The sequence below is a fragment of the Thunnus thynnus genome, chromosome 9 (genome assembly GCF_963924715.1).
Source record: "Thunnus thynnus chromosome 9, fThuThy2.1, whole genome shotgun sequence".
Taxonomy (NCBI): Eukaryota; Metazoa; Chordata; class Actinopteri; order Scombriformes; family Scombridae; genus Thunnus; species Thunnus thynnus.
This window is the reverse complement of record NC_089525.1, coordinates 16,477,133-16,502,368: the sequence shown is the minus strand read 5'-3', so window position 1 is coordinate 16,502,368 and position 25,236 is coordinate 16,477,133. Positions and strand designations below refer to the sequence as shown.

Sequence of the window (25,236 nt, the reverse complement as noted above, 5' to 3'; positions counted from 1 at the left end):
AGCTGACTAGCTGACCAGGGTGAGGTAAGCCTTATAATGAAGGTGAAGTACACCTTTAACCTTTAACACTGCCATCAGAAATTATGCAACTGCCCCAGAACTCCAGAGAGAGTCAGAAGTTCATCATTAAGTTCTGTTTTTTTATTCAATAGATCATAATGACCAGACCATAGCATACAATAAGCTCACATGACACAATTTACTACATGTTGCACCATAAACATACCACTGTACAAAAGCACTTAATGTATATATTTGCCTGTAACACATTATAACTATACAGGTAATGCAGTGTGAACTGTGCGAAAGACTTTGACTACATGATGTCTGATTATTTTACTGTTGCACATAACTAGTTGGGCCATAAATCTGCTGGCACAGCAGTTCAGCTGTTCACATTAAAAATTTTAGCACTTGCACTGAAAAGGAAACATACAGTACATACACTCAGTTACTTGTTATTAAGTAGATTTATTAGCTAAAACTAATGCAGTGTACCACAACAGCCCTGCAATAATATCATACCCATATCAAAGGTATTTATTCAGCATTTGTTGAAATTGTCTTATATAGGTGTTAATTTGACTATATGGTCATATTGGAGGCTGAATTGTATCCCTTTACACTGACAGATGTTTCTAATCTTTCATTCACTTCATTTACATCACGACTCTGAGTATGTAACCAATTACAGCCTCCAAAATAACCATTAAGTTCAACACCTTTGTAAAACAGATACAACAAAAACTGAACATCATAACCTTGATGAGGGCAGGATTTACTGCAGGGCTGTTGTATAAGACTGCATTAGTTTTAGCTAGGTGTAACTGGAAACTGTATAGATACAGACATATGATACTGTATATGTCTGTCACATCTGTATCCATACTTATGCGTTGCATATGCAGATACACACAGTAATCAGTAATATACATGAACACAGCTTTCATTGGGTAAAACCAACCACAGCTATTTTGTTTTTCAGTAAAGTAAACATTAAGTCAATTCTGGGTTTTCAACTTCCTACACAGTCTCAGAAGACATTGATATTAAGAGACATCCAGAGTTTTGCTTTAAAAATAAAAAAGTAAAACATGGTCATGTTTGTGATAGATATACTATGCAGTAGTTATAAGGAGACATTAATCAATCTGTTCTCAACAACTGTGTTCACTTGTCTTCAGTCTGCTAGAATCATATTCTGCAGTAGTGTCAAAGTGGACAAAACATTCAAGCACACTGTATTCTTAAGTTATCTGTACACCCAAGTTTCTGAAGCCATACAAATGCCTCACTGATCCCAGCCATTTTCCTCTTGAGTAGAAGCTAGGAAAAAGGAATAAGATTACACATCTGTGCACCATATCTCAAAATCTTAGGACTGTGTAATATGAAGGTGTAATGCTGTTGTACTTCTTCATTGTGGTCCCATTAAAATGCTTCCATCTTGTTTTGAAACAGACAAAATAGTGAGGCTTAACTACAGAAAACTGATTGTTCAATACCATAACATATCTAAAGCTATTTAAGTAATTGATTATTCCATGCAAAATCAACTGAAAGGCAGATACATGATGGCTGAAGGCCTCACTCTTATGTTTGATGAATTTGTTAAATTAATTTAATCTCTTAGCACTCTCATTCATATATTCAGGCCTGGCTCTCATATAAAGCACAAAGTCAGTTACAAAACATAAAATTACTAAATGCTACCACATTTACAAAATACTGATTCCCCTTTGTTTCATACTTTTGAAATCATAGGTTGGTGCTTTTTGACACAGTTAATTGTGCTGTTTCACTTCTTGATTCTTATGTTATCTTATATATTATACACCAATGCTGTTATGGAGCAAGACAAAGCATGTAGGTTAAAAATGTAAAATATCCATTATGTGTTTCTTTTTTAGAGTGGAAAAACAGTCTCTTAAAGGCATCCCAACATTCCTGTGTCCACTCAAGTAGTCCTTGTTGCAGCTTCTTTGAATATATCCACTGATGCAATTTTCTGTACAGTCTTTTTGGTGAGTGTCTTGTCTTGAATTTTTGTTTTTTTTTTGTAGGTCTTGGAGTGTGGTTGAAGCCATGCAGTCTTATCATGCATAACGAATGGACAGAGAAACATTGTTGATTGGCTTTTCATGTGCTTAAAGACAGAAAGGGGGAGGGTTGCATCCTTGTTTAGCCACCATAGTCCGTTTGGTCTTAAAGCATGATAACTACACATTGCGAGGAGCAGGGACCAGACTGAGTGTGACGACATGGATTTGGGGGGGGGGGTTTCTCCTTTCCTCTGTGAAGCTCTCTTGTCAGCATCAATCCGGTACGCAGCTGGAGGTGTGGCCTTATGTGGAACTGCCGCTGCTGGTTGTGGATGCCTGCCAATGAGACAAGAGAATTAGTCAAAGCTGGAGAAGAAGCAGTGCAATGACAGCCATGTGACAGGCCAGAGTGACATATCTCATGCAGCCGACGTCTGTCACTCAGACAGGGGCTTCAGGCAGAAGACAGAGTGGGTGGAGGGGTTGAGCTGATCCTTGAACATAGTTGTGAGATGGCGGTCTATAAATGAGTATACCATGCTCCAAGATTATGTGAAGGAGAGTGGTTGCTAGGTAACTGGGTGACTGGTATCACTTTGCGCCTTTCCTGCACAAAGAATTAGGTCACAATTCACACTACAGCAGACAGGAATTCAAAGGTGTCATTCTGTGAAGTCAGCAACACTCAATCCAATTTTGTTTCTAACTGACCAAATAATACAGAAACAGCACAGTCCATTCCCACTAACACATTCAAACATTCAAAAATAGGATATACTCCTAATATATCAATGATGGGTCAGGAGGGGATAAACACGTGTGTAAACTTCACATGCACAGGATCTTTTTGAGAACACAGTGATTCAATTAAAGCAGCACAGATCTATCAACACTTTCTAGTGTATTACAGCAAAAGCCAGATTGTGAAAAAAGCAAAGCCAGCAAATGGCAACATTGTTAGTTGAAGTGAAAAATTTTTAGAAGTTTGACCTTCAGGTGGAGCAGCATGTTGATGTTATTTTGTGTTGAATGATTACTACCATATGAGCTGAGGGAGCAGGTGTGTGTTTTAAGGACTGGCTACACCTGATTCTCACTTTGTTCACCTAATCTGCATTATCACTTGTGTTTAATTGTCTGCAAAAATTGACCACAGATTGTCAGACTCAGTATATTATCAGTACCATTATGATTATTATGGCCTCATGTCTTTGTCCCCCTGAGGTCAATCAAGGTCATAAGGCTATATTTTTCAAGCTCTGCCAAATTGTGCAAAACAAAACTTTGGGAACATAATCCCAAAATACTGACAGAAGTAGTGTTAATTACTGTAGTGGTTAGATTGCATAGATGCATTTTAGTGGGCTTTAAGGATGAGACTGTAATATGGGTAAGAGTAATCAAATTGTGGGAATGAGGAGACTAACACAGGAGATTTAGCAAACTGCATGTGATGTTAACTGAGTGACCCTTTGCAATTACAAAAATATCTATCTCCATGAGAAATTAAACAAGACAAAAATATAATATAAAAAAAACATCAACTGAGAACAGAACAAACACAAAGAACAACTAAGTTCAAATACTAAGTTCTGTAACATCATTCATAAAAGGCCATCCGGGGCGGGGGAGTGAGACTCCTGCATACCTCCAGCTGCAGGGTGGACTTCCCTCATTTAGGGTACTTTAGAGTGGGGAGAAAAAAAAAGCAATTCAATGGTCAGACAAGCACAGTAAAGGATTATTTGTGTATGTATCCTATGAACACAGAGTTGCAATGTTATCTTTGACTAAGCATGGTTAGTGTGACCCGCTAAAACAGATACAGCAGCTCGTTACAATTAGTTATATAAAGGTGATTTAAAATAATTTTACATTTAGCTATGTAATTGTTTGTTCTTCCAGCTGCTCATACTTACCATCATAGATAGATAGATAGATAGATAGATAGATAGATAGATAGATAGATAGATAGATAGATAGATAGATAGATAGATAGATAGATAGGTAGGTCGGTCAGCATTCATGGCATCAACTTACATTAAATAGTCCAATGACATTGGCAGAAATGTGTCAGTTTGAACTATGGGTTCAGCTCTCTGTATTTCAGATTTGTACTGTGGTGATACAGAACACTCAAAAGCTACTCATTTCCTGTCTCTCCAATTCCACAGACTTTGACATTGACAGGAACAGAAGACCTGAACCACACAGGGTGTATGTCTCATGTGTGCTAAAATGCACCACACTGTGTTGTTGCTGTCATTGTTGACAACAGCAAAAAACTGCATCGTGAATTCTTTTTTATGGATTGTTTAAATACAATGTTGCAAAGAGCATGTTTATTTGAAGAGAAATGGCAAGCCATACCTGACAAGAAAATGAAAAGATAGTTAGTCAAAAGAATCTATACTCATAAACCTTAATTATGTGAAAAAAGGTCTTATATGAGCTCTTTGTGCATCAGGTTTGTGCTCTGCTTTAGACTTCATTGTGTTTTTATTTACAGTGAACATAATAAAGGCACTAATATAGAGGCCACAGACCAAAGTCACACAAAAATGTCTAAAGCCTTTTTAGCAAGTGTCGCTCTGTAAAACAACAAGAAAACTTTAAGAGCAAAGACCTGTGGGATGAAACAGAGGAGTAAGCAGAGTTTGTTACTGATTGTTATTTCACTTCTAATATAAAAAGATTTAATATGAGATTTAATGAGATTTTTTAAAGTATTGTAAATCAAAACTATAGGTTTATGTAGACTAGATGAATGTAATATCCAATAAAAGGTTGCATTTAACTTATAAATTCAATGTCTTATTTTTACTTTAATTTTCAAGTGTTTTTTTTGTTTGTTTGTTTGTTTTTTGTTTTTATTACGTCAGCAAAGGTATTGCATTTCCACCAGTGTATGTTAAGGGTGATATCGGGAGTTGGGCTCTTGATTGCATTTTCAGTAGATACCTGTTTACTAAAGAAACACACATACCTGAAAGTTTAAACCAGTAAATATCCTTAGGACAAAACACAGACAACATCAGAGGTACAGCAAAATATTACATGTGTAGCTTTATACTGATTCATACTGTTTTCTATATATTTGCTTTGATGCAATACATTCTTAATGATTTTAAAATTAAGATTCCCATTGTTTAGATTTCTAGATGTATTATGGTTATTCTATTTTATATCCCTTGCAAAAAATAATATCTACTGAAAAAAGACATTGCTAATACATTTGAGATAAAAGCTGACTGTTAATGAAATATTGCAGTGTGAACTGTAGTAACAATAGGCCAGATATTTTGCTTCACAAAACTACATTTAGGAATAATGGTTTGTTTAAACTGCAGTGGAGTAAGCGGCCATTTCTACCTGCAGAGTAGAAGCTGCTGATTCACTAGTCTCTGACATTCCTGTGCTCCTTGGTATACTGGACACGATGTATCTGGAGCCCTTTGGCACAGGCTGTCTGACCACCAGCTTTCCTTTCCTGGTCTCTGCTAGAAACAGACTGTACCAGTAGGCATCGTTGGAGACCAGAGTGGAGTCTGCGATGGTGGAGTTCCTCTCACTGATCACACTGTTCCTGCAGGGAGGAGCTGCTTTGCTGGGCTTGGGTTTCTGACACTTGAGCACGATGGTGACCAATATGGTGATCAGCAGGAGAAATGACACCGAGCCCAAACCAATGACCAAATACAGGTTTAGGTCTGAGAAGATGTCATATTCTAGAGGCACCTCAGTCATGTCAGAGTAGGCCTTAACAGCAGTCTCCACTGTGGAAAGCTTGATGGTGACTGTAGCAGAGAGAGCAGGATCCCCGTTGTCCTTGGCAATAACAACCAGTCTCTGGTGTCGCGGATCTCTGTAACTGAACATCCTCATAGTCCGGATCTCTCCGTTGTATTGATCCAGACTGAACAAGGTGGCGTCAGTCACCTGTAGAAACTGGTAGGTAATCCGAGAGTTGTGCACCGAGTCGGTGTCTAAGGCTATCACCTTCGCAACCAGGGAGCCTTTATCGGTGGATCTGGGGATTTTTTCCTCCACTACGGAGCCGTGCGCACGCCACGGAGAGACAATGACCGGAGCGTTGTCGTTTTGGTCCACAATAATGATATGGACGGTCACGTTGCTGCTGAGTGGAGGAGAACCAGAGTCTCTGGCCTCTATGTGAAAAAGAAACTCCTTTTCAATCTCATAGTCAAAAGTTTTTAGTGCATAAAGATTACCATTCTCTGGATTGATGGAGAACAGCATGGACATGGAGGTGTTGGCTATCTCCTTCTCTAGGATGAAATAAACTAGATACTGGTTTTCATGGAGGTCAGGGTCAAACGCAGTGAGTGAACTGAGCAAGGCCCCAGGTGCGTTATTCTCCATTACACGTATAGTATAAAATGACTGAGGGAACTGTGGAACATTGTCATTCACATCCAGCAGCTCTAAAGTCATAGTTTCATTGTCAGATAAAGGAGGAGAACCTCTGTCTGTTACAGTGAAAGTGATGTCGTATTCTGGGACCTTCTCACGGTCTAAAGGCTCTGAGACCACTAACTCATAATAGTTATCAGATGATTCCCTCAGTTTGAAAGGCATATTATCTGGAATATGAAGATCAACCACTCCGTTGTCACCTGAGTCTTTATCATTAACACTAACTACTGCTATCACTGTGTCTACTGCAGTATCTTCTTTGATCGGACTATGAAATGATTTGATGGATATTTCTGGGTGATTGTCATTCATATCTGTGACCTGTATTGTCAGTTTACACTGTCCAGATAATGAGTTTGGCCCTTTATCACTGGCAATAACCTCCATTTCATAAAGTCTCAAATCTTCATAATTTATCATCTCTTTCACTCTGATTTCACCATTTTCTGGATTCAAGCTAAACATATTTTGTGTTCTCTCTGATGTATACAAACTATATGAATAAACTATATCAGAGTTGGACCCTTCATCTAAGTCAGTGGCATTTAGTTTAATTACTAGACTGCCAATCGGAGAGTTCTCCATCACATCTACGGTGTATTTGTCTTTGTCAAATGAAGGGGCGTTGTCGTTGACATCGAGCACGCGGATAATGATACTGGCTGTACCTGTGCGCGTGGGGACTCCACCGTCCACAGCAGTCAGTATTAAATTATGAACAGGCTGCTGCTCTCTATCTAAAGTTTTTTTCAGAATCAAATCAGCAAACTTTGTCCCGTCTCTACCGGTCTGAATTTCAAGCGCAAAATATTCGCTTGAGCTCAGATGGTAATCTTTCACAGAATTCGTTCCAACATCTGGGTCTGCAGCGTTATTCAGTGAGAATCTCTCTCCAACGGGGCTTGATTCAGATATGTCCAAATGCATCGTTCCCCGCCGAAAATGAGGAGCGTTATCATTAATATCCATAATTTCGACCTCGATATTAAACATTCGTATTGGGTTTTCAATCATAGCATCCAACTTAAGAAAGCAGTGCGCATTTTTCAAGGGGCACAAAAACTCTCTGTCTATTCTTTCCAAAATAAACAGCTCTCCCGTGTCCTTGTTGATGTCAAAATATTTTTTATTGCCTACAACGTCTAAGCGCATTTTCCTTCCTTTTAGCGTCTTCACATCTAATCCCAGATCAGTTGCTAAATTAGCAACGACTGAGCCTTCCTCCATTTCTTCGGGAACAGAATAATGGGTGACGGTAGATACCGTGATTATCGTGGCAGAAAGAAGGAGAAATACTGAAACATACCCTCTCCCAAATAACTGTCGGACATGATGCACCATCGTGAATGATCCGTATTAAAAACCTTGAAATGTGTTGAAATGTGGATGAAACGTCCTCTTGTTAAATGAACAAACGAAACAGGGATCTTAAACGTAAACGTTCCTTTGCGCTTAGACCGTGGCTTAGACCAACCGTGACGCCCCTCTTACACAGGGTCTGACTTCCTCCTTCCTCCAATAAACTATCGTGAGAACAATGACCTCATCAGAGAGTGTGTTTTGGTGGAGAGCAGCGACGAAAATAGTCTTGTATGAGCGTTTTCGACTTTGTTAAAAAAAAAGAAATCACTCTTATTTTAATCCCAGGTAAAGTACGAGTTGATGGAGTTTAAGAAGCTGAAAATTAGCATGTTGTTGAAGTTTTCATTTCTAATTTATAAACTTATATTACCTGGATGGGAGATAGAATTCCCACAGCCTGATTAAGTTAGATTCAGTTTCCGTGCTTTATATATTATAATTTTATAATAGTTTTTTTGTTTGTTTTTTGTTCCTTTAGCACGTGTATACAATGATTGTAAAGTCATACAGTTTTTATCACGCTGTCCCCTTTTCTCCGTATTTTGGGAGTTTTACGCACGGATATCTGCACGTATAAACAATGCCAAACATGGTGAAATTAACTAATATACTTATGTAATGGTTAACTGAAGTATGAGTCATGATGATTTATTGCATTAATCTATGCAGAATGCATCATGAATTCCTGTTGCTCACTATTAACAAATGATCAAGTCATTATGACTTTATGTGATTAGTTAACACCCAATAGATAATCAATTAATGAATGTTGATTCAGTTACTTCATACATTAACTGATATGCCATCAAATTAGCTGAATTACAGTACAGTAAAGGGCATTTTATACATATGCATTTCATCGGCCTCTATGAAGCTGCTTTTTATTTTTGTCAAACTGGTAGTCAGATGCAAAGATCTACCTGTTGCTGCATGACACAATGCTCTTTATGCCCCATTTAGATGTATTGTACATGTTCAGAGTGTATCATGCTTTAATGTTATACCCACAGTAACTGTAGGTATAAAAACTGTCAATGGACAAGGTAACTGTGAATTAACATTCATTAGCTGACTATCAAGTGTAAGCTAATCACATAAAGTCATAGTGACTTGATCATTTCTTAATGATGAGCAAAAGGAATTTATGACACATCCTTTATTAATTAATTAAAAAATTAATTCATGCATGAAATCCTCCTGACTCATGTTTTAGTTAAGCATTAATTAAGTATATTATTTGTACCCTTCTTGTAAAGGGTTCCCAAATTAAAATAGTCCTTGTCTATGTAATCAATAATTTCTTATTGTACTTAGGTTTTATTTTATGTATTATCAATGTGCCTCATATCTTGCCTCATTTCACCTTTCAGTAACTAATGTATGCAGAAACATTTAGGCTTGAATGAGAAGTGAAAGAGATTTAGTAAAGGGAGAGTATAGATTATTTACCGAATTACTTATTAATTAAATCATATCAAGATTAAGTAACATTTGGTTTCCAACAACTGTAATAAGTTTTATCTAAAACACTGTTAATATGCATGATTATATATTTTTTTGTGATGCTGATATAATTTTAGGCGTTTGTTAACTTTTTTATGTGTTATATTTTAAAATGAGAGAAGAGGAGATTATGAATTCTCAAACACTGACATCCTGAGTAGGCCTTGGCTACTATGGTCACTTATGAGTGGACTTTATAGATATTCACTTTGAATGTCTGTGCATAACGCATGTTTAATGTATGTCTTTCCATACCTGCAGAGTAGAAGCTGCTGAGTCACTAGTCTCTGACATTCCTGTGCTCCTTGGTATACTGGACACGATGTATCTGGAGCCCTTTGGCACAGGCTGTCTGACCACCAGCTTTCCTTTCCTGGTCTCTGCTAGAAACAGACTGTACCAGTAGGCATCGTTGGAGACCAGAGTGGAGTCTGCGATGGTGGAGTTCCTCTCACTGATCACACTGTTCCTGCAGGGAGGAGCTGCTTTGCTGGGCTTGGGTTTCTGACACTTGAGCACGATGGTGACCAATATGGTGATCAGCAGGAGAAATGACACCGAGCCCAAACCAATGACCAAATACAGGTTTAGGTCTGAGAAGATGTCATATTCTAGAGGCACCTCGGTCATGTCAGAGTAGGCCTTAACAGCAGTCTCCACTGTGGACAGTTTGATGGTGACTGTAGCAGAGAGAGCAGGATCCCCGTTGTCCTTGGCAATAACAACCAGTCTCTGGTGTCGCGGGTCTCTGTAACTGAACATCCTCATAGTCCGGATCTCTCCGTTGTATTGATCCAGACTGAACAAGGTGGCGTCAGTCACCTGTAGAAACTGGTAGGTAATCCGAGAGTTGTGCACCGAGTCGGTGTCTAAGGCTATCACCTTCGCAACCAGGGAGCCTTTATCGGTGGATCTGGGGATTTTTTCCTCCACTACGGAGCCGTGCGCGCGCCATGGAGAGACAATGACCGGAGCGTTGTCGTTTTGGTCCACAATAATGATGTGGACGGTCACGTTGCTGCTGAGTGGAGGAGAACCAGAGTCTCTGGCCTCGATATGGAAAAGAAACTCCTTTTCAATCTCATAGTCAAAAGTTTTTAGTGCGTAAAGATTACCATTCTCTGGATTGATGGAGAACAGCATGGACATGGAGGTGTTGGCTATCTCCTTCTCTAGGATGAAATAAACTAGATACTGGTTTTCATGGAGGTCAGGGTCAAACGCAGTGAGTGAACTGAGCAAGGCCCCAGGTGCGTTATTCTCCATTACACGTATAGTATAAAATGACTGAGGGAACTGTGGAACATTGTCATTCACATCCAGCAGCTCTAAAGTCATAGTTTCATTGTCAGATAAAGGAGGAGAACCTCTGTCTGTTACAGTGAAAGTGATGTCGTATTCTGGGACCTTCTCACGGTCTAAAGGCTCTGAGACCACTAACTCATAATAGTTATCAGATGATTCCCTCAGTTTGAAAGGCATATTATCTGGAATATGAAGATCAACCACTCCGTTGTCACCTGAGTCTTTATCATTAACACTAACTACTGCTATCACTGTGTCTACTGCAGTATCTTCTTTGATTGGACTATGAAATGATTTGATGGATATTTCTGGGTGATTGTCATTCATATCTGTGACCTGTATTGTCAGTTTACACTGTCCAGATAATGAGTTTGGCCCTTTATCACTGGCAATAACCTCCATTTCATAAAGTCTCAAATCTTCATAATTTATCATCTCTTTCACTCTGATTTCACCATTTTCTGGATTCAAGCTAAACATATTTTGTGTTCTCTCTGATGTATACAAACTATATGAATAAACTATATCAGAGTTGGACCCTTCATCTAAATCAGTGGCATTTAGTTTAATTACTAGACTGCCAATCGGAGAGTTCTCCATCACATCTACGGTGTATTTGTCTTTGTCAAATGAAGGGGCGTTGTCGTTGACATCGAGCACGCGGACAATGATGCTGGCTGTACCTGTGCGCGTGGGGACTCCACCGTCCACAGCAGTCAGTATTAGATTATGAACAGCCTGCTGTTCTCTGTCTAAAGCTTTTTTCAGAATCAAATCAGCAAACTTTGTCCCGTCTCTACCGGTCTGAATTTCAAGCGCAAAATATTCGCTTGAGCTCAGATGGTAATCTTTCACAGAATTCGTTCCAACATCTGGGTCTGCAGCGTTATTCAGTGAGAATCTCTCTCCAACGGGGCTTGATTCAGATATGTCCAAATGCATCGTTCCCCGCCGAAAATGAGGAGCGTTATCATTAATATCCATAATCTCGACCTCGATATTAAACATTCGTATTGGGTTTTCAATCATAGCATCCAACTTAAGAAAGCAGTGCGTAGTTGTTTTCAAGGGGCACAAAAACTCTCTGTCTATTCTTTCCAAAATGAACAGCTCTCCCGTGTCCTTGCTTATGTCAAGATATTTTTTATTGCCTACAACGTCTACGCGCATTTTCCTTCCTTTTAGCGTCCTTACGTCTAATCCCAAATCAGTTGCTAAATTAGCAACGACTGAGCCTTCCTCCATTTCTTCGGGAACAGAATAATGGGTGACGGTAGATACCGTGTTCATAGTAGCAGAAAGAAAGAGAAATAATGAAACATACCCTCCCCGGCAATATTGACGAATATGACGAGCCATTGAGAGGAATCCGTGTTTAAAACCTTAAAACGTAATATATGTTGGAGCAAGGAGAATCCGTCCTTTATGAAATGATGAAAGGTAACGAGGGTTTTCAAGGAAAACGTTTCTTCATCCGATATCAGCAGATATTTGCGTGCAATATGTCTGCCTGCCCAGCCTCCAATAAAATATCGTGAGAACGATGACTTCATCAGTGAGTATGTTTTTGTGGAGAGCAGCGACGTGAATAGTCCTCTATAAGCCTTTGCACCTCTTCAAATATCGATAAATTTCGCTTTTCATCAGACACAGATAAACAGTAAACTTTAAATTGTATTAGAAAAAGTGCAATAAAAAATTAGACTCATGTTTTTGCTTGCTTTATAATCTTCGCTTTCCTATGGAGTATGTGAGCAACAACTATACATTTTTTTTGTTGTGTTGTTTTTCTAAGTATTTATATGTGTAGTTATTATATTACATCCAAATTAACCCGAAATTACACATCACTCCATCAGTGCAAATATGATGTCACAGCCCTTGCCTTCGTGTTTGTGACTTTTACGCGCAGATTTGTGTGCGTAAAACCATTTTAAAATGGTAAAATAACTTCGTTTGCACGACCATTTAATTTCTATTTTAATGTATTTGATAAATGTCGTCAGTATTTTTTTGTTATAAAAGTGATGATGCCAAATGGGTCACACACAGTTCCCTCGGGACCTGTGCAGTGTCGAATTTAAACTGTGCCTAAATATCGTGTGCGAGAACAAATGATTTATTGAAGGGACAAAATTTGCAAACATCCAGTGATTGTACCAAAAAAAATGTAATCAGTTGATCGTGTTCACATATAAGTGATATCTGAATGTCATTTGATGCTATGTGAAGTCAATAAATTTGAATTTTTCACTAGTCATTTAGAAAATATTAATAAAAAGTACATTCTGAGCCTTTAGATACCTATGCGTATAGATAAGTCCTGAAGAAAGTAAGAAGTCGAAAACTTCGACATTACATAGACCGAACAATAACTTTTATGACATACAATGATGCGCACGTTTTTATGGCTATTTGATGGACATGCTCAGAGAATATCTGTGCGTAACAGATTTTTAATTGACGTTTTTCCATACCTGCAGGGTGGAAGCTGCTGAGTCACTAGTCTCTGACATTCCTGTGCTCCTTGGTATACTGGACACGATGTATCTGGAGCCCTTTGGCACAGGCTGCCTGACCACCAGCTTTCCTTTCCTGGTCTCTGCTAGAAACAGACTGTACCAGTAGGCATCGTTGGAGACCAGAGTGGAGTCTGCGATGGTGGAGTTCCTCTCACTGATCACACTGTTCCTGCAGGGAGGAGCTGCTTTGCTGGGCTTGGGTTTCTGACACTTGAGCACGATGGTGACCAATATGGTGATCAGCAGGAGAAATGACACCGAGCCCAGACCGATGACCAAATACAGGTTTAGGTCTGAGAAGATGTCATATTCTAGAGGCACCTCAGTCATGTCAGAGTAGGCCTTGACAGCAGTCTCCACTGTGGACAGCTTGATGGTGACTGTAGCAGAGAGAGCAGGATCCCCGTTGTCCTTGGCAATAACAACCAGTCGCTGGTGACGCGGATCTCTGTAACTAAACATCCTCATAGTCCGGATCTCTCCGTTGTATTGGTCCAGACTGAACAAGGTGGCGTCAGTCACCTGTAGAAACTGGTAGGTAATCCGAGAGTTGTGCACCGAGTCGGTGTCCAAGGCTATCACCTTTGCAACCAGAGAGCCTTTATCGGTGGATCTGGGGATTTTTTCCTCCACCACAGAGCCGTGCGCGCGCCACGGAGAGACAATGACCGGAGCGTTGTCGTTCTGGTCCACAATAATGATGTGGACGGTCACGTTGCTGCTGAGTGGAGGAGAGCCAGAGTCTCTGGCCTCGATATGGAAAAGAAACTCCTTCTCAATCTCATAGTCAAAAGTTTTTAATGCGTAAAGGTTACCGTTCTCTGGATTGATGGAGAACAGCATGGACATGGAGGTGTTGGCTATCTCCTTCTCTAGGATGAAATAAACTAGATACTGGTTTTCATGGAGGTCAGGGTCAAATGCAGTGAGTGAACTGAGCAGGGCCCCAGGTGCGTTATTCTCCATTACACGTATAGTATAAAATGACTGCGGGAACTGTGGAACATTGTCATTAACATCCAGCAGCTCTAAAGTCATAGTTTCATTGTCAGATAAAGGAGGAGAACCTCTGTCTGTTACAGTGAAAGTGATGTCGTATTCTGGGACTTTCTCACGGTCTAAAGGCTCTGAGACCACTAACTCATAATAGTTATCAGAGGATTCCCTCAGTTTGAAAGGCATATTATCTGGAATATGAAGATCAACCACTCCGTTGTCACCTGAGTCTTTATCATTAACACTAACTACTGCTATCACTGTGTCTACTGCAGTATCTTCTTTGATTGGACTATGAAATGATTTGATGGATATTTCTGGGTGATTGTCATTCATATCTGTGACCTGTATTGTCAGTTTACACTGTCCAGATAATGAGTTTGGCCCTTTATCACTGGCAATAACCTCCATTTCATAAAGTCTCAAATCTTCATAATTTATCATCTCTTTCACTCTGATTTCACCATTTTCTGGATTCAAGCTAAACATATTTTGTGTTCTCTCTGATGTATACAAACTATATGAATAAACTATATCAGAGTTGGACCCTTCATCTAAATCAGTGGCATTTAGTTTAATTACTAGACTGCCAATCGGAGAGTTCTCCATCACATCTACGGTGTATTTGTCTTTGTCAAATGAAGGGGCGTTGTCGTTGACATCGAGCACGCGGACAATGATGCTGGCTGTACCTGTGCGCGTGGGGACTCCACCGTCCACAGCAGTCAGTATTAGATTATGAACAGCCTGCTGCTCTCTGTCTAAAGCTTTTGTCAGAATCAAATCAGCAAACTTTGTCCCATCTCTACCGGTCTGTATTTCGATAGAAAAGTGTTCACTTGAGCTCAGATGGTAGTTTTTCACAGAATTCGTTCCAACATCTGGGTCTGCAGCGTTATTCAGTGAGAATCTCTCTCCAACGGGACTTGATTCAGATATGTCTAAATGCATCGTTCCCCGCCGAAAATGAGGAGCGTTATCATTAATATCAGTGATTTCCACCTCGATATTAAACATTCGTATTGGATTTTCAATCGTAGCATCTAATTTAAGAAAGCAGGACGTGGCTGTCTTCAAGGGGCACAGAAACTCTCTGTCTATTCTTTCCAAAATGAACAGCTCTCCCGTGTCCTTGCTTATGTCAAGATATTTTTTATTGGCGACGACATCTATTCGCATTCTTCTTTTATTCAGAGTCTTCACATCTAATCCCAAATCAGTTGCTAAATTAGCGACGACTGAGCCTTCCTCCATTTCTTCGGGAACAGAATAATGGGTGACGGTAGATACCGTGTTCATAGTGGCAGAAAGAAAGAGAAATAATGAAACATACCCTCCCCGGGAATATTGACGAAAATGAGCCATTGAGAAGAATCCGTATTTAAAACCTTCAAACGTAATGCACTGTGGAGTAAGGAGAATCCGTCCTTTTATAAAATGATAAAAGACAACCAGTCTCTTCAAGAAAACGTTTCTTTATCCGGTATCAATAGATATTTGCGTGCAATATGTCTGCCTGCCCAGCCTCCAATAAAATATCGTGAGAACGATGACTTCATCAGTGAGTATGTTTTTGTGGAGAGCAGCGACGTGAATAGTCCTCTATAAGCCTTTGCACCTCTTCAAATATCGATAAATTTCGCTTTTCATCAGACACAGATAAACAGTAAACTTTAAATTGTATTAGAAAAAGTGCAATAAAAAATTAGACTCATGTTTTTGCTTGCTTTATAATCTTCGCTTTCCTATGGAGTATGTGAGCAACAACTATACATTTTTTTTTGTTGTGTTGTTTTTCTAAGTATTTATGTGTACAGTTATATTACATCCAAATTAACTCGAAATTACACATCACTCCATCAGTGCAAATATGATGTCACAGCCCTTGCCTTCGTGTTTGTGACTTTTACGCACAGATTTATGTTCGTAAAACCATTTTAATATGGTAAAATAACTTCGTTTGAACGACCATTTAAGCTCTATTTTAATGTATTTGATAAATGTTGTCAGTATTTTTTTGTTATAAAAGTGATGATGCCAAATGGGTCACACACACTTGCTTCGGGACCTGTGCAGTGTCGAATTTAAACTGTGCCTAAATATCGTGTGCGAGAACAAATGATTTATTGAAGGGACAAAATTTGCAAACATCCAGTGATTGTACCAAAAAAAATGTAATCAGTTGATCGTGTTAACATATAAGTGATATCTGAATGTCATTTGATGCTATGTGAAGTCAATAAATTTGAATTTTTCACTAGTCATTTAGAAAATATTAATAAAAAGTACATTCTGAGCCTTTAGATACCTATGCGTACAGATAAGTCCTGAAGAAAGTAAGAAGTCGAAAACTTCGACATTACATAGACCGAACAATAACTTTTATGACATACAATGATGCGCACGTTTTTATGGCTATTTGATGGACATGCTCAGAGAATATCTGTGCGTAACAGATTTTTAATTGACGTTTTTCCATACCTGCAGAGTGGAAGCTGCTGAGTCACTAGTCTCTGACATTCCTGTGCTCCTTGGTATACTGGACACGATGTATCTGGAGCCCTTTGGCACAGGCTGCCTGACCACCAGCTTTCCTTTCCTGGTCTCTGCTAGAAACAGACTGTACCAGTAGGCATCGTTGGAGACCAGAGTGGAGTCTGCGATGGTGGAGTTCCTCTCACTGATCACACTGTTCCTGCAGGGAGGAGCTGCTTTGCTGGGCTTGGGTTTCTGACACTTGAGCACGATGGTGACCAATATGGTGATCAGCAGGAGAAATGACACCGAGCCCAAACCAATGACCAAATACAGGTTTAGGTCTGAGAAGATGTCATATTCTAGAGGCACCTCAGTCATGTCAGAGTAGGCCTTAACAGCAGTCTCCACTGTGGACAGCTTGATGGTGACTGTAGCAGAGAGAGCAGGATCCCCGTTGTCCTTGGCAACAACAACCAGTCGCTGGTGACGTGGATCTCTGTAACTGAACATCCTCATAGTCCGGATCTCTCCGTTGTATTGGTCCAGACTGAACAAAGTGGCGTCAGTCACCTGTAGAAACTGGTAGGTAATCCGAGAGTTGTGCACTGAGTCGGTGTCTAAGGCTATCACTTTGGCAACCAGAGAGCCTTTATCAGTGGATCTGGGGATCTTTTCCTCCACCACTGAGCCGTGCGCGCGCCACGGAGAGACAATGACCGGAGCGTTGTCGTTCTGGTCCACAATAATGATGTGGACGGTCACGTTGTTGCTGAGTGGAGGAGAGCCAGAGTCTCTGGCCTCGATGTGGAAAAGAAACTCCTTCTCGATCTCATAGTCAAAAGTTTTTAATGCGTAAAGATTACCGTTCTCTGGATTGATGGAGAACAGCATGGACATGGAGGTGTTGGCTATCTCCTTCTCTAGGATGAAATAAACTAGATACTGGTTTTCATGGAGGTCAGGGTCAAACGCAGTGAGTGAACTGAGCAGGGCCCCAGGTGCGTTATTCTCCATTACACGTATAGTATAAAATGACTGCGGGAACTGTGGAACATTGTCATTAACATCCAGCAGCTCTAAAGTCATAGTTTCATTGTCAGATAAAGGAGGAGAACCTCTGTCTGTTACAGTGAAAGTGATTTCATATTCTGGGACCTTCTCACGGTCTAAAGGCTCTGAGACCACTAACTCATAATAGTTATCAGAGGATTCCCTCAGTGTGAAAGGCATATTATCTGGAATATGAAGATCAACCACTCCGTTGTCACCTGAGTCCTTATCATTAACACTAACTACTGCTATCACAGTGTCTGCTGCAGTATCTTCTTTGATCGGACTATGAAATGATTTGATGGATATTTCTGGGTGATTGTCATTCATATCTGTGACCTGTATTGTCAGTTTACACTGTCCAGATAATGAGTTTGGCCCTTTATCACTGGCAATAACCTCCATTTCATAAAGTCTCAAATCTTCATAATTTATCATCTCTTTCACTCTGATTTCACCATTTTCTGGATTCAAGCTAAACATATTTTGTGTTCTCTCTGATGTATACAAACTATATGAATAAACTATATCAGAGTTGGACCCTTCATCTAAATCAGTGGCATTCAGTTTAATTACTAGACTGCCAATCGGAGAGTTCTCCATCACATCTACGGTGTATTTGTCTTTGTCAAATGAAGGGGCGTTGTCGTTGACATCGAGCACGCGGACAATGATGCTGGCTGTACCTGTGCGCGTGGGGACTCCACCGTCCACAGCAGTCAGTATTAGATTATGAACAGGCTGCTGCTCTCTATCTAAAGCTTTTTTCAGAATCAAATCAGCAAACTTTGACCCGTCTCTACCGGTCTGAATTTCAATGTCAAAATGTTCACTTTCACTTACATAATAGGTTTTCACTGAATTGGAACCGAAATCTGGATCTATAGCATTGGTCAGTGAAAAGCGCTCCCCTGACGTGGTTGATTCGGATATGTCTAAATGCATTGTATCTCTGCGAAAATTAGGCGCATTGTCGTTAATGTCCATGATCTCAACTTCGATGTTGAAAAGTCGAATTGGATTTTCAATTGTTAAATCCATTTTAAGAAAACATGATGGATTCTTGCTATTGCATAGATATTCCCGATCTATCGTTTCAGCAACGAACAGCTCCCCCGTTTCTTTGTTGATCTCAAGATATCTCTTATTCGCGATGACATCCAATCTCAATTTACGACGAGCCAATGTCTTTGCATCTAGACCTAAATCCAATGCTAGATTAGCAACCACAGATCCCTGCTCCATCTCTTCGGGAATTGAGTAGTGCATAACAGCAGATGTAGTAGAGACGACTACACATAACAAAATAAACAGTGGGACATACCGTCTCCATAGCCGGTGGCCGGATTTAAAATCCATGATCATTGGTTTGTGTTAGTCGGTATAAAAAATCCTCTGATGATCAGAATTGATATATCGGTTTCACAGCAGCCTCGTTGTATTGAAATGTACAAACGAGAGATGATATTACAACCCTGTGATACTCGAAAAGGAAGCTTTACAGAAATGGCTGATCTCTTTCTTTTAACAGCTGTCGGCCCGGGCGGCAGTTGCGTCAGAAAGACGTTGTTTTTGGTGGTGAAGAGCGACGCTTTGTGTTATTTATTGCTGCTACCCCCTGTCATCGAACATCTCGGGTTGAATGCTAATATTTAAAATTTAGGTCTGTCAATATCAATGGAAACAACAAATACATTTATGATCTAGTAATATTTTGTAGCAGTCAATTGCAATGGTTCTGTACAAAGGCATATTTAACAAAAATGAAATAGCCTATAGTAACAGCACATTTAAAACCAGGATTTACGCATTGATGAATAGCATTTGACATGAGTGGTCCTTAAAACAGACTAGAGTACAACTGTGACTTGTGATTTTGTTTTGAGGTGGGTATTTTAAAAATACTTCATTAAAAATTGGTGTTAACAAGTTTGAGGTGATATTGCTTAAAATAATCATGCCAAAATGAACAGCAGCTATTGTGCAGATATTATATTCCGAAATTAGATGGATGTGAAATAAACAGTTGATAATAACTGCAGAGATAACGCTGCTGAGCTACGAGGATTGAATATCTATCAAACTCACTTTATCAAATTCACTTAGTATATCCCGTGTAACACATGTTTAAAGTGTGTCTTTCCATACCTGCAGAGTGGAAGCTGCTGAGTCGCTAGTCTCTGACATTCCTGTGCTCCTTGGTATACTGGACACAATGTATCTGGAGCCCTTTGGCACAGGCTGTCTGACCACCAGCTTTCCTTTCCTGGTCTCTGCTAGAAACAGACTGTACCAGTAGGCATCGTTGGAGACCAGAGTGGAGTCTGCGATGGTGGAGTTCCTCTCACTGATCACACTGTTCCTGCAGGGAGGAGCTGCTTTGCTGGGCTTGGGTTTCTGACACTTGAGCACGATGGTGACCAATATGGTGATCAGCAGGAGAAATGACACCGAGCCCAGACCGATGACCAAATACAGGTTTAGGTCTGAGAAGATGTCATATTCTAGAGGCACCTCAGTCATGTCAGAGTAGGCCTTAACAGCAGTCTCCACTGTGGACAGCTTGATGGTGACTGTAGCAGAGAGAGCAGGATCCCCGTTGTCCTTGGCAATAACAACCAGTCTCTGGTGACGCGGATCTCTGTAACTGAACATCCTCATAGTCCGGATCTCTCCGTTGTATTGGTCCAGACTGAACAAGGTGGCGTCAGTCACCTGTAGAAACTGGTAGGTAATCCGAGAGTTGTGCACCGAGTCGGTGTCTAAGGCTATCACTTTGGCAACCAGGGAGCCTTTATCAGTGGATCTGGGGATTTTTTCCTCCACCACCGAGCCGTGCGCACGCCACGGAGAGACAATGACTGGAGCGTTGTCGTTCTGGTCCACAATAATGATGTGGACGGTCACGTTGCTGCTGAGTGGAGGAGAGCCAGAGTCTCTGGCCTCGATGTGGAAAAGAAATTCCTTCTCGATCTCATAGTCAAAAGTTTTTAATGCGTAAAGGTTACCGTTCTCTGGATTGATGGAGAACAGCATGGACATGGAGGTGTTGGCTATCTCCTTCTCTAGGATGAAATAAACTAGATACTGGTTTTCATGGAGGTCAGGGTCAAACGCAGTGAGTGAACTGAGCAAGGCCCCAGGTGCGTTATTCTCCATTACACGTATAGTATAAAATGACTGAGGGAACTGTGGAACATTGTCATTCACATCCAGCAGCTCTAAAGTCATAGTTTCATTGTCAAATAAAGGAAGAGAACCTCTGTCTGTAACAGTGAAAGTGATTTCATATTCTGGGACCTTCTCACGGTCTAAAGGCTCTGAGACCACTAACTCATAATAGTTATCAGATGATTCCCTCAGTTTGAAAGGCATATTATCTGGAATATGAAGATCAACCACTCCGTTGTCACCTGAGTCCTTATCATTAACACTAACTACTGCTATCACTGTGTCTAATTCTATGTTTTCACTGACTGGACTCTGAAATGATTTAATAGATATTTCTGGGTGGTTGTCATTCATGTCTTCAACTACAATTTTTAATGTACATTGACCTGATAAACTATTGACTCCTTTGTCGGTTGCTATAACTTCCATATCATAGATCCTGAAATCTTCATAATTTAGCATTCCTTTTACAGTAATCTCACCAGTGGAAGGATTCAGATTAAATGTTTCTTGCGTTTTCTCTGACGTATATAAACTATATGAATATGTTATATCAGAATTTGACCCCTCATCTAAGTCTGTTGCATTAAGATGAATAACAAGGCTTCCAATTGGAGAATTTTCCATTATTTTAACACTATAGATCACTTTGTCAAATGCGGGAGCGTTATCATTTGTGTCCAAAACATGAACAATAACACTGGCAGTGCCAGAACGAGCAGGTGTGCCTCCATCTACAGCTGTGAGTATTAAATTATGAACAGCCTGCTGCTCCCGATCTAAACTCTTTGTTAAGATTAATTCGGCAAACTTCGACCCATCTCTTCCAGTCTGAACTTCAATATTAAAGTGTTCACTTTCACTTAGGTAGTACGTTTTCACTGAATTGCTTCCAACATCTGGATCAACTGCGTTGCTCAATGAGAATCTTTCCCCAGCAGGCGTTGACTCAGATATGTCCAAATGTATGGCGTCTCTTCGGAACTGTGGGGCGTTGTCGTTCATATCTAAAATTTCTATTTCTATGTTAAATATTCGCAAAGGATTTTCAAGTATTACTTCCATTTTTAAGTAGCACAATGTCAGCGTTTTTGTACAAAGATATTCCCTGTCAATTTTCTCTACAACATACAGCTCCCCAGTCTCTTTGTTCACATCCAGATATTTTTTGTTGGCGATAAGGTCAAGACGCATCTTCCTCTGATTCAGTGTTTTAACATCCAAGCTGAGATCGGTAGCAAGGTTGGCGACAACTGATCCTTCCTTCATCTCCTCGGGGATGGAATAATGAGTCACTGAAGCAATTACATGATGAACGGAAGAAAAAAGAATAACGAGCGCCACGTACCTTTTACATGTCTGCATTGTTACATCGGACCGCATTGTTGTTCCTCTGTTCATTGCATGAAGCACGTCAGACGATATAAAAGATTGACAACATTACTGTTAAAATCTTAATCCAAATGAGTTCGTTAAATTTTTAAGTCCGGGGATATTTCTTCGGAGAAATGAGCAAAACGTATTTCTCGCCTTTCGTGTGAGTTTCAGCACCACGGAGCTGTCCGGCTGTGAAGCTATACCGTACTTAGGATTTACTGTCATGGCGACCGTGGAATAGTATTTTATCGAGTAAACAGCGCCACTCTTTGCATATTTTGGAACTATGTGTTCAACATCCGGTAGTTTAGAGAGCAAGCGTGTTTAAACGTTTGGAGGTGAGCTCAAGGTGAGTGTCTGTTGCTGAAATGAAGTTTGATTTATGATTTGTTTGTTTTGTTTTTTTGCTGTGAATATGCCTTTAGACACTTCATGGCCTCAAGTATTGTACCGTGCAAAATGGCAAGTTAAATTATAATAAACATGGCAACATACTAGAGAAAATTATATTTTCGTCATACCTGCAGAGTGGAAGCTGCTGATTCACTAGTCTCTGACATTCCTGTGCTCCTTGGTATACTAGACACGATGTATCTGGAGCCCTTTGGCACAGGCTGCCTGACCACCAGCTTTCCTTTCCTGGTCTCTGCTAGAAACAGACTGTACCAGTAGGCATCGTTGGAGACCAGAGTGGAGTCTGCGATGGTGGAGTTCCTCTCACTGATCACACTGTTCCTGCAGGGAGGAGCTGCTTTGCTGGGCTTGGGTTTCTGACACTTGAGCACGATGGTGACCAATATGGTGATCAGCAGGAGAAATGACACCGAGCCCAGACCGATGACCAAATACAGGTTTAGGTCTGAGAAGATGTCATATTCTAGAGGCACCTCAGTCATGTCAGAGTAGGCCTTGACAGCAGTCTCCACTGTGGACAGCTTGATGGTGACTGTAGCAGAGAGAGCAGGATCCCCGTTGTCCTTGGCAATAACAACCAGTCTCTGGTGTCGTGGATCTCTGTAACTGAACATCCTCATAGTCCGGATCTCTCCGTTGTACTGGTCCAGACTGAACAAGGTGGCGTCAGTCACCTGTAGAAACTGGTAGGTAATCCGAGAGTTGTGCACTGAGTCGGTGTCTAAGGCTATTACCTTGGCAACCAGAGAGCCTTTATCAGTGGATCTGGGGATTTTTTCCTCCACCACCGAGCCGTGCGCACGCCACGGAGAGACAATGACTGGAGCGTTGTCGTTCTGGTCCACAATAATGATGTGGACAGTCACGTTGCTGCTGAGTGGAGGAGAGCCAGAGTCTCTGGCCTCGATGTGGAAAAGAAACTCCTTCTCAATCTCATAGTCAAAAGTTTTTAATGCGTAAAGGTTACCATTCTCTGGATTGATGGAGAACAGCATGGACATGGAGGTGTTGGCTATCTCCTTTTCTAGGATGAAATAAACTAGATACTGGTTTTCATGGAGGTCAGGGTCAAACGCAGTGAGTGAACTGAGCAGGGCCCCAGGTGCGTTATTCTCCATTACACGTATAGTATAAAATGACTGAGGGAACTGTGGAACATTGTCATTAACATCCAGCAACTCTAAAGTCATAGTTTCATTGTCAGATAAAGGAGGAGAACCTCTGTCTGTAACAGTGAAAGTGATTTCATATTCTGGGATCTTCTCACGGTCTAAAGGCTCTGAGACTACTAACTCATAATAGTTATCAGAGGATTCCCTCAGTTTGAAAGGCATATTATCTGGAATATGAAGATCAACCACTCCGTTGTCACCTGAGTCCTTATCATTAACACTAACTACTGCTATCACTGTGTCTAATTCTATGTTTTCACTGACTGGACTCTGAAATGATTTAACTGATATTTCTGGATGGTTGTCATTCATGTCTTCAACTACAATTTTTAATGTACATTGTCCTGATAAACTATTGACTCCTTTGTCAGTTGCTATAACTTCCATATCATAAATCTTGAAATCTTCATAATTTAGCATTCCTTTTACAGTAATCTCACCAGTGGAAGGATTCAGATTAAATGTTTCTTGCGTTTTTTCTGACGTATATAAACTGTATGAATATGTTATATCAGAATTTGACCCCTCATCTAAGTCTGTTGCATTAAGATGAATAACAAGACTTCCAATTGGAGAATTTTCCATGATTTTAACACTATAGATCGGTTTTTCAAATGTGGGCGCGTTATCATTTGTGTCTAAAACCTGAACAATAACACTGGCAGTGCCAGAACGAGCAGGTGTGCCTCCATCTACAGCTGTAAGTATTAAATTATGAACAGCCTGCTGCTCCCGATCTAAACTCCTTTTCAATATGAAATCAGCAAACTTCGACCCATCTCTTCCAGTCTGAACTTCAATGTTAAAATGTTCACTGGCACTCAGATAGTATGTTTTTACCGAATTGAGTCCGACATCGGGGTCAACTGCATTACTTAGCGAAAATCTTTCTCCGGCAGGCGTTGACTCAGATATGTCCAAATGTATGATGTCTCTTCGAAATTGTGGGGCGTTGTCATTTATGTCCAAAATCTCTAGCTCAATATTAAATATACGCACGGGATTTTCAAGTATCACCTCCAGTTTCAAGTAGCAGGACGTTGACGATTTTGTATTGCAAATATATTCCCTGTCAATTTTCTCTGCAACATAAAGCTCCCCGGTTTCTTTGTTCACATCCAGATATTTTTTGTTGGCGATCAGATCAAGACGCATCTTCCTCTGATTCAGTGTTTTAACATCCAGGCTGAGATCGGTAGCAAGGTTGGCGACAACTGATCCTTCCTTCATCTCCTCGGGGATGGAATAATGAGTCACTGAAGCAGTTACATGATGAACGGAAGAAAAAAGAATAACGAGCGCCACGTACCTTTTACATGTCTGCATTGTTACATCGGACCGCATTGTTGTTCCTCTGTTCACTGCGCAACGCATGTCAGACGATATAAAAGATTTTCTAGAGATTTA

At 40.3% G+C, this 25,236-nt stretch overlaps 5 protein-coding genes across 8 annotated transcripts; all 5 read right to left on the bottom strand.

Annotated features, from left to right (window-relative positions):
- Nucleotides 1-126: 126 nt before the first annotated feature.
- LOC137189406 (protocadherin alpha-C2-like) lies at nucleotides 127-19,275 on the bottom strand. Of its 4 annotated transcripts, none has more exons than XM_067599218.1 (3): nucleotides 16,649-19,275; nucleotides 3,691-3,726; nucleotides 127-2,378 (listed from the first exon to the last, which is right to left on the bottom strand). In XM_067599218.1, the coding sequence occupies exons 1-2, from the start codon at nucleotides 19,058-19,060 to the stop codon at nucleotides 3,715-3,717; spliced, it is 2,424 nt and encodes an 807-aa protein (XP_067455319.1). In that variant the 5' UTR covers nucleotides 19,061-19,275; the 3' UTR covers nucleotides 127-2,378; nucleotides 3,691-3,714. The 4 variants fall into 4 exon arrangements, 3 of the variants coding, with proteins under 3 accessions (XP_067455319.1, XP_067455320.1, XP_067455318.1); XM_067599219.1 differs by lacking the exon at nucleotides 16,649-19,275 and adding an exon at nucleotides 5,415-8,075; XR_010929631.1 differs by lacking the exon at nucleotides 16,649-19,275 and having other exon boundaries at nucleotides 3,691-8,077.
- On the bottom strand, nucleotides 9,520-12,066 carry LOC137189408 (protocadherin alpha-C2-like). The gene has a single exon (XM_067599220.1). The coding sequence runs from the start codon at nucleotides 12,006-12,008 to the stop codon at nucleotides 9,579-9,581; it is 2,430 nt and encodes an 809-aa protein (XP_067455321.1). The 5' UTR covers nucleotides 12,009-12,066; the 3' UTR covers nucleotides 9,520-9,578.
- On the bottom strand, nucleotides 13,106-15,887 carry LOC137188706 (protocadherin alpha-C2-like). Its single transcript, XM_067598333.1, has one exon. The coding sequence runs from the start codon at nucleotides 15,530-15,532 to the stop codon at nucleotides 13,106-13,108; it is 2,427 nt and encodes an 808-aa protein (XP_067454434.1). The 5' UTR covers nucleotides 15,533-15,887.
- A 300-nt stretch (nucleotides 19,276-19,575) lies between the features above and the next one.
- On the bottom strand, nucleotides 19,576-22,487 carry LOC137189394 (protocadherin alpha-C2-like). The gene has a single exon (XM_067599192.1). It carries the CDS (start codon nucleotides 22,265-22,267, stop codon nucleotides 19,823-19,825), a length of 2,445 nt encoding a protein of 814 aa, XP_067455293.1. The 5' UTR covers nucleotides 22,268-22,487; the 3' UTR covers nucleotides 19,576-19,822.
- On the bottom strand, nucleotides 22,487-25,203 carry LOC137189395 (protocadherin alpha-C2-like). The gene has a single exon (XM_067599193.1). The coding sequence runs from the start codon at nucleotides 25,201-25,203 to the stop codon at nucleotides 22,759-22,761; it is 2,445 nt and encodes an 814-aa protein (XP_067455294.1). The 3' UTR covers nucleotides 22,487-22,758.
- Between the last annotated feature and the right edge of the window lie 33 nt (nucleotides 25,204-25,236).

Excerpts from the sequence above, each read along its gene's own strand:
- LOC137188706 (XM_067598333.1), bottom strand. The coding sequence starts at position 15,532 with ATGGCTCATTTTCGTCAATATTCCCGGGGAGGGTATGTTTCATTATTT.
- LOC137189395 (XM_067599193.1), bottom strand. The coding sequence starts at position 25,203 with ATGCGTTGCGCAGTGAACAGAGGAACAACAATGCGGTCCGATGTAACA.
- LOC137189408 (XM_067599220.1), bottom strand. The coding sequence starts at position 12,008 with ATGGCTCGTCATATTCGTCAATATTGCCGGGGAGGGTATGTTTCATTA.
- LOC137189406 (XM_067599217.1), bottom strand. The coding sequence starts at position 7,820 with ATGGTGCATCATGTCCGACAGTTATTTGGGAGAGGGTATGTTTCAGTA. Across the intron at positions 2,379-5,414 it reads CAGCAGCTTCTACTCTGCAG|GCATCCACAACCAGCAGCGG; the intron begins GTAGAAATGGCC and ends TCTCATTGGCAG.
- LOC137189394 (XM_067599192.1), bottom strand. The coding sequence starts at position 22,267 with ATGAACAGAGGAACAACAATGCGGTCCGATGTAACAATGCAGACATGT.